The sequence below is a fragment of the Oxyura jamaicensis genome, chromosome Z (assembly GCF_011077185.1).
Source record: "Oxyura jamaicensis isolate SHBP4307 breed ruddy duck chromosome Z, BPBGC_Ojam_1.0, whole genome shotgun sequence".
Classification (NCBI taxonomy): Eukaryota; Metazoa; Chordata; class Aves; order Anseriformes; family Anatidae; genus Oxyura; species Oxyura jamaicensis.
In genome coordinates, this window is record NC_048926.1 from 11,260,670 (window position 1) to 11,269,724 (window position 9,055).

General features: G+C 39.0%; 1 protein-coding gene and 1 non-coding gene across 4 annotated transcripts in view; both read right to left on the reverse strand.

The window, feature by feature from the left end:
* ZFR (zinc finger RNA binding protein) overlaps nucleotides 1–9,055 on the reverse strand; it is a 40,621-nt gene that overhangs the window by 25,646 nt on the left and 5,920 nt on the right. For all 3 annotated transcript variants that reach the window (XR_004746091.1, XM_035309680.1, XM_035309679.1), the window contains exons 3-4: nucleotides 3,292–3,574; nucleotides 362–506 (exon numbers count right to left, since the gene is read on the reverse strand). Coding sequence is in view for 2 of the 3 variants with exons in the window: in XM_035309680.1 (XP_035165571.1) it covers nucleotides 362–506; nucleotides 3,292–3,574 (428 nt within the window). In the remaining variant the exon portion in view is untranslated. The remainder of the gene's footprint in view (nucleotides 1–361; nucleotides 507–3,291; nucleotides 3,575–9,055) is intronic.
* LOC118156784 lies at nucleotides 6,298–6,434 on the reverse strand. The gene has a single exon (XR_004746437.1). It is a non-coding gene; the product is annotated as a small nucleolar RNA SNORA66 (small nucleolar RNA).

The following is a 9,055-nucleotide window of genomic DNA, read 5'->3' on the forward strand; positions in this document are numbered from 1 at the left end:
CACATACATCATTAAGTAACCACAGAATTACAAATAAAGTCTAACCAAATTATCATATGAACCCACCATTGACTATTTGTACCTAGTTCAGCAAACTTTCTAGACAAATTAGCAAAGCATTTGCCTAGAAGTATGTTTTGTGTGCATTTAATAACAGTCCAAAAGTCAAAGATAGTTGCTTACAGCAGTGTCCCACTAACACTGAAGTTCTAGATGAAGCATGTTCTTCTACATATTGACAAGCATTACATGAGAAAACTAACAAAAAAAATCTGGGTAATGTGATATATTCAGACATTTTTAAGGCTTTAATGTATTACACACACTGTATAATGACAGGAGCTGGAAGCATGCAACCCACCTGTCTGGTAGTATGATTCAGCTACTGAAGGTTGAGGCTGGGCAGCAGCAGCCACAGCTGCAGCAGTTGCTGTTGGCTGTTGATAGTATTGTTTGCTGTCATAAGCTACAGCTGGGGCAGTAGATCGAACGTAAGAGTAGGAATCCTAAAAATTAAAAAACAAAACAAAACAAAACACAGTGATTTTCTCCTTAAAATAGGTATCTGGAGTAATAAAGATCATTAGCAGAGTCAAAAATAAAAACAACATTTCCTGCTAGTCTATACTAAAGGAGATTATTTTAAAAAAATTATTTACGGCAACAATATGTGTAGATATATGCATTAAAGAATTAAAGAAATTAAATTGTTTACGAATACTTCCATATAGAACACAATCCTGATAATTTCAGACTTAATATAGAAATTAACCTCATACTTTTAAATCACATTCCCTTCCACACTGTTTTTGTAACTGAAAAGCAACTACTTTTCCGTAGTTTTTTTCATAAGGACTATATTAAATTCCTAAAATATATGAAGGAAAAAACAACACTGATCTCCACAAAATGTGAATTTCCATAAACCACAAAAAAAGTCACAATGTTAAGAAACATCACCCTGTATTTGCCTTAATAGTCCCATCATCAAGAATATTTTTCTTGGTTGTATTTTTTAGAGTATGGAAGTGACACTTTTAAAGCCTTCTTTTTTTCACATATCAACTGTTCCATGAACCATAACTGGTCTAGAAGGGCCAGGCAAGTAGCCCATTCAACACAGACAGAACTCTGAAGACGGTAAGTAAGCTTAGAAGAAGTGATCCTGGAAACCACTATATGCATGTTCATGTATGTATTTTCTCATCCTTACCATATTTATGGTAAAGTGTGACTAACTGACCAACTACAGGGTAGCAACACATGAACTACATTAGCAGAAGTCTACTGACATATGATATTTCTTTTCATTTTCAAGGAATGTAACAATACTTTTTCCATCCAACCTCCATAAAGAGGAATTATTTTTCTCTTTAATTTAGGGGACTCTCTTATCTGCCTGAATACATCTTGTAACTGACTACCTTAACGACCTTAAGTATACAGGTGTGGGTTGGTCTATTCTCCCACATGCCTGGTGACAGGACGAGGGGGAATGGGCTAAAGTTGCACCAGGGGAGATTTAGGTTGGATGTTAGGAAGAACTTCTTTACCGAAAGGGTTGTTAGACATTGGAACGGGCTGCCCAGGGAAGTGGCTGAGTCACCATCCCTGGAGGTCTTTAAAAGATGTTTAGATGTAGAGCTTAGGGATACAGTTTAGTGGAGGACTTGTTAGTGTTAGGTCAGAGGTTGGACTCGGTGATCTTGGAGGTCTCTTCCAACCTAGAAGATTCTGTGATTCTATATTCCCAACTGGAAGGACTCCTAGGTTACATACAATGCATTACCATATGTAACAAATTCTGAAAACTGCACAAAAGAATTGATAACACAGAGCAACAGTACCATCCTTTTAAACAAACAAAACCACTAATTAGAACCTATATAATGCCTTGATAATTTTATAACTAATATACTAAGGAGATATTACATGGGATATCCTATTTCAACATCCTCTGCCTCACTAGTAAATGCAAATTTTAAATATGAGCCATGTCACAAAATTTATATAATTCTTGTGCATAAACACACCAGCCTAGAGATATCCACTGAAGACTCAGACTAATAAATGCTAATGTAGGAAAAAAAGCTGTTAAAAATACAAATAAAGCTCAATTTCCACTGGAAAACTACCTGGCCATGCAAAACCCCTACTCTTTCTGCATCTAAGCCGTCTGATTGAAACCAATAAGGTAGAATTATTGATGTGCATATACACCTGTATTGTGTGAATCTAGACAGACAGGAAAGACTGCAACTTCTAACTTTCTTCTAAAAACTGAACAGGAGTAAACAGAAAGTCCCAAGATGACCTCTACAGACTGAAATCTTCCAGCTGCATAACTGATTAAGCACTCTGATTTATACTGCAAGTTTATTTATTCATGAACTGAGAAGGAATGTGATTCAGTAACAGGATGCTGTCATACTACGTTTAAGCCAGTGCAAGAATGGGAAATTGTTTGAAGTACCAACAAACCTTTCCTAACAGCCTTGTGTCATCGCACCTTTACCTCTTGCACTGACATCACAATTGTGCAGAGGCAAACAAATTTAACTTAGCTTGTTGATCCCATGGAAAGATCCTCCTTTTTTCGTTGGTTAGTTTTCTATGGGATCCTTTTCCTGAACTGACCCACTCAAATGCTGACAACTGCTGGACTCAACACAAGAAAGCGTGAACAGAAGACAGAGAAAGATGAAAATAGAGAAAGAGTTCCCTTTTGTGGCAGTCTGTAGTCACACAAGGTTAGGCAGTGACCTTGCTAGTGCAGAGAGCCGCCAAAAAGGGTGGTTCCTTTCCTACGGCAATCTTCTATCCTCTTATGTTTGGTGCTGCAACTCCTGTGGCACCCACGAATCTGATGAGAGAACAATTTCTACCTCCCACTGAAATTTGTTATTGAAACATTTCTGTCAGCTAAGTCAGTTCCATGACCTGATTTAACACATGCTACTTGAACTACATGCTACTTTAGGCTAGCCAAGACAGTACTACTTTTCTCAGCAGCAATTCACAAAATCATTTGGAGGTAAATGTCAGTTCACTATTGTGTCAACATCTTAGATCCTGCAGTAATACTGCTGATAATTCTCTATGTGGGCCACGAGACAGCAGTCACTTCACACAATCAGTTTTGGCTGCTGAGTAATTTGTATTGTACTCATGCTGTGATTCACAGAAGGAAAAAAAAATTCAAATACCATCACATTCTCATATCCAAACAGGCCTCTCCTTTTTAACATGTAATTTAAAAACCATTAAACAGAGTATTTTTTTTTAACATACCTGGTAATTCTGTGTAGTGACAGGAGGTGGTGGTGGTGGAGCTTCTTGTTGCCTCTGTGTATAACCATAATCTGTAGCTGTGTGTGCTGTCGGGTAGCCTCCATATGCAGCAGCTGTCGCAGCAGCTGCGACAGCTACTGGAGCAGGCCTGGCTACTGCAACTGTAGCTGCTGCTGGGGCATAGGCTGCAGTAACCGTGTGCGCAGCGACTGGGGCCTGGTGGACAGTGTAGCTAGCAACTGTAGTTGGATGGGAATAGGCTACACCCGAAGCAGGCTGCTGGCTACATGGGAAAAAGACAGTAAGGAAATAATTAGATTAAATCAACATATTAAGCTCATGCATAAACATTTAAAAATCCTGGATTTGATCAATACTTGTCTGTTCTATAAACAAACTAGGAATGGCTATCTACCTATGTATACACTTCAATGGCTATTATTACCTCTTTTTCACTCTCTTAAAAAGCAATGATATTTCATTTTGAAGCTTCTGTGGATATAGAAGTATCAACTAGCTGATGACTTTCTTCTTAGAGAGAGTTTGTGGGTTGGTTTTGTGGCTATTTTTTTTCTGAAGCGGTGGAACAGAAGTCTTTCATTCAATGTTCTAAACCATTATATTTTCATATCGGACAAGTTTTAAGTGCTTCATTAGTACTTCAATACAACCACCTGTCAAATTAAGAAAAATACTACTTTTCTATGACAGCTCATTATTGACCTGCACTTGCATGATGTTTTTCAGTAAAGCGTATTAAAGCTATGAGCTTTTAAAGACTTCCATGAAAATTAGCTCAGAACTCTTAAAGTTAAGGCAGACACACTTCAAAACATACCTCTAATATCAGGCTTTTCCCAATGAAGTTCAGAATTATAAAATAGTGGCCACACTTGCACAGAAGTACACTGCCTCACCACATGAATCATCATCAAAAGACAGCTAAATCAAGCAAGAAGACTGCCACCAGAGTTCTGGCAATCTTCCAGGCACACACTGTGACTAATGTGCCTTTCTAATATTTGCAGGTAGGATATTAATATGTGGCTATTTACTAAGAAGTAATTACTCACTGTGGAAACAGAAACTTAGTAATAAGTTTAATTATTTGAACAGAAAATGCTGTACTGTCTTACTTCTGTACCCATTACGATTAAAAGCTTACAATAGTGGTTTTGCTTTTTAAACAAATAAACTGGGCAAAATATCATTATCTGGAACAATGATATGAAATGGGGATTCAGTGATTATTCTGAATTTTTGTACATTTCTATCACTGTTCAATAATATTTAAGTATCTATATAGGGTTTTGCATCTCCATAAAAATACTAAAGATAATTCAAACCCAATTTCATGTCTATTGAGGAGATAACATCCACTATTTTAAAGAAAATATAAATGATATCTCACTTGAAAGAAAAACACTCAGTGACAAAGTGGAATTGAAGAATGCTTACATTCAAAACCAAAAGGAACAAGAAGTCACAACAGTTTTTCCAAACGACAGAAATATTCTCCCTATCAGAAACAAAGCACGTTTGTGCTGTATAAATTTTTGCTAAAAACATTTCCCTAACTCCCTTCTATTTAGTAATTAAAAATAAAACTGTCATTCAATCAGAGCAGAACACATTGATTTTAACAGGTTAAAAAGCCATTTTTATGGCAGAAACACAGAGAGAAAATTTTATTACTACTGGACTTCCATGTCTGGACTCTATCTTCTTCCCACCTTAGTCCCCTGACATTTTATTTATAAAAAGATCATTTACAGTAGTACATCCAAACTCAATGCAGTTGTGAGTTGTACTCACAATTATATTTCATTTTATTTTCAGCTTCTCAGCATTAACAATGGAAGGATAAGACCTAAAATAATTTGGTGTAGTTTGTACCACTGCTTGAAACAATTCCTCCTACCTGATAGGTAGTGCCTTTGTTTTGTAGGGTCAGAAATCAGACTGTGTCGGAAAACTCATGAAGGCTATTTTAAGATGGTAAAAGTGAATGATAATCTGTAAAATTATGCTGTGGTATTTATGTACCTAGCAGCACAGAAGTGTAAAATATTCACAGGTTTTGAGGTAATTCACAGTATCATATGCATCAAACTCAGAACGTATTATATTGGGAAAACAGGCAGCCTCATACTTTCACTTGGACTTCACCTGAACTCATCAACAGTCCAATACCGCCAACAAAGGGTCAGTTTTGCTTCACCCCATCCTCATTCTCACTCTTCCCTCCTCCCACGTACCAAATCTGGCCATGCCATATTTCATCCCTTGGGCTAGTCTTGCTTTTCATTACTGTAGCAGAAAAGTATTAGTTTTTTTTTTCCCCTTGGCCTGTTTTCTGACATGGTATAACGGTTAGTAACACTGGAGCTCACAGAACAGTCTGACTGCCAGAACCGACGTGAGGCATATGTATGGAAAAAGGACTTGGAGGGGGAGAGAGAAGAGCCTGCCAAGGAAGCAAAAATTGGCTCTTCGAGTTTCATGAAACCATGCTCAAATTGCTATCACAAGATAGTATCGCAGAACCATAGAATCATTAAGGTTGGAAAAGCCCTTCAAGATCATCTGGTCCAACCATCCCTCTACCACCAATGTCACCACCAAACCCTGTCCCTAAGCACCACGTCCAACCTTTCCTTGAACACCCCCAGGGACGGTGACGCCACCACCTCCCTGGGCAACCCGTCCCAGTGCCTGACTGCTCTTCCTGAGAAGAAATGTCTCCTCATTTCCAACATGAACCTTCTTCCCTGGTGCAACTCGAGGCCTTTCCCTCGTCCTAGTAACAGCACTACAGTGCTCACACCACATTATATGGTAACATTATCAGCCAGTTTATCAAACAAAATGCTTTTCTTCTCAGAAATACATGATTAAATCTACCTGGCAGTTTTCTGTATTCAACAGTGCAAAGAGATTGTGATGGTACTATTAACAAGATTCTACTCAGTCTCATTTCTTCTTTGTTATTTTTGTATTAAATTTCCTTATCATGGTATAGAATTAACAGCCCCAGTCATTTGATTTCTAAGGCCAATACAGTTCTATAACCATTTTTACTTTAGCAAACCTGTTCCCCTTGCTTCTGCAACATCATGCAGAGCTAGTGATCGAGTTTGCAAAATAACAAGCAAAATATTCTAGAACTGGCTGCTTTCCTTCTTGAAAGAACTACTCATTGTTACAGAAGTTCACATAATCTTTTCCAAATGTAGGGGTTTCCTTTTTCTCCTTAGGTTCTTACCGAAAACCTTTTAACATTTAAGATGACCAGACTCTTCCATGTAATTAACCTATTTTGTGCCAACTTCATCACTTGACTTACAAGAGTTTTTATCCTTGCTCAGTGACAAGTGACTCATCACACAACTTACCACCTTGCAGACTATTTGGTCAGACCCCCTGTTCCACCTGTCTTTCTTGCAATGCATCTTTGCACCTATTTACTACCTACTCATCTTTTGTGGCTATGGATGTCATCAATTCAGATGAAGGTTCAGCTGTGCTTGCTCCCCAGTGCTTTCCTTCTAGTCTGGCTTCCTCAGAGAAGCTTCTTGTAAAGCTACCTATGTACTGACAATACTTCCGTTGCATCAAGCACTAGGACATGCCATACTAAAGTAAATACTAAATAACAATCAACCAAACCCTGGATAACTCCAGTGTAATTATTCCTATTTGATTATCGCTCTTCTAATAACCACCCCTACCAGTACTTCTCTACAAATATTTTATTAATCTCTACGTTAAGTAATAGTTTTCCACCCTGCACTTCATCAAGGATTTCAACTTAGTCCCAATAAACAAGACCCAAAGGCACATGATCAAGTTATTAGAGCAACAATGAATATGTCAGCTGAGCTATGGTAACAGAACACGTGCATGTTCTTCAACACAACAAAGAAAGTAATTCAGTTTAGCTTAATCACCCAACACAGTGGGAAAAAGTTGAACTAAATTCCTTCGCATGTTTTATGGGCTAAGAACATGCAAACAATTACTGCAGCACAGCTGACACAAACAAATTCAATGCTCTGTTAACTTTGCCATTTTTCTGTGCAGGTCAAATCTTTTCTTGCCCAAAATAAATTCTCACGTCCTTATAAGCATCTCTGAATTTGCAGTTCCACTGAGACCACCTGGCTTTACTAAACAGGCAAAGCTTAAAAACACTACATAATTTAGATTGAAACAAACCTTTAGAAATCATCTCTTCTAATCCTACACTCAAAGCATAGCTAATTTTGAAGTTAGATTATGTTTCTCAGGGTTTTCTCCAGTCACTTTCTGATTACTTCCAGGAAAGCAAAGCAGTCCTAGATGAACTTTTACTTAAAGTAAATCCAGCTTGTGGCCACTCAATTTGAGGTAACTTCATATTACAATTCTTACAGTGTTTTCGCTAACTCTAAGAACAAAATCAAAATAAACATAACTCTTTAAGTTATTGGTAAAGGACTTGGCAGCTTCAAATTGCACTTTTGCTGTATTGGTCTAATCACCTACCAGAGATTTTCATTCAAAAATATTTTCAATTCATGCGAACCTATTTCTTTATCTGATCATAATAGCAACAGTGCTTCCCCACCAAGCTCGCTTGAATTTCTCTTTTCTAGGAACAACACACATTAATCAATAAGGATCTTCCAGTTCAGATTTCACTGTATTTTCACTATCCCAGCCACAGTCAGTTTACAGTCTACACACAGCACTGAAGCCTTCTGCTCCAGGTTCTATAGATGTTTCAGTCAGCTTTAAAAGGTCATTTCCAACACCATACATAATTTACTGTCTTTCCCTACCTGCCCTAAACTGCTACCATGCATATCCATATTTCTCCATGCTCTGTGCTTCTTACTGCCAAATAAACCTGCTTCTTTTCAAATTTTACACCCCACTGTATGCCTAGCTTGCTCTTATCTTCCATAAGGTACCTTGGAAACCCTGAGATTGAGAATGAACTCGTTATTCACAATTATTGGACTACAGTGCATGAGAAAAGTATTTTTTGAAAAAAAAAAAATCATTGACTCGATCTTTGAAGAAGATCTGTACTAACATCTACAGCATTAATGTTGGAAAACACTAATCAAATCTTTCTGATGTGTTAATATGTGGGAAAAAGCACCACATATGAAATACCACTATGATATTAAACCTCCTGGATAAGACTCTCTGCAGTGAGCTGTTGTAGTGGGTTTGTTTACGTGGCAGGGTTTTGGTAGCAGGGGGCCATAGGGGTGGCTTCTGTGAGAAGGATCTCGAAGCTGCCCCATGTTTGGTAAGGGCCCCACTGCTGACCAGAGCTGAGCCAATAAGTGATGTTGTTCTGCACTTCCTGTGAGGGCAGATTTAAGACAGGGATAAAAAAACGCTGTGCCACACAGCAGCTGGGAGAGTGAGGAGTGAGGAACAGCCCTGCAGGCACCAAGGTCAGTGAAGAAGGAGGGGGAGAGGTGCTCCAGGTGCCGGAGCAGAAGTCCCCTGCGGCCTGTGGTGAGGCCCATGGTGAAGCAGGATGTCCCCCTGCAGCCCATGGAGCACCACGGTGGAGCAGGGTTCCACACTGCAGCCCGTGGAGGAGACCACGGTGGAGCAGGTGGACCTGCACTGATGGAGACTGCGGCCTGTGGAAGAGCCCTGCCGGAGCAGATTCCAGGCCGGACCTGCAGCCCGTGGAAAGGAGCCCACGCAGAAGCAGGTGACCTGGCAGGAGCTGCAGCCCGTGAGGGACCCAGGTTGG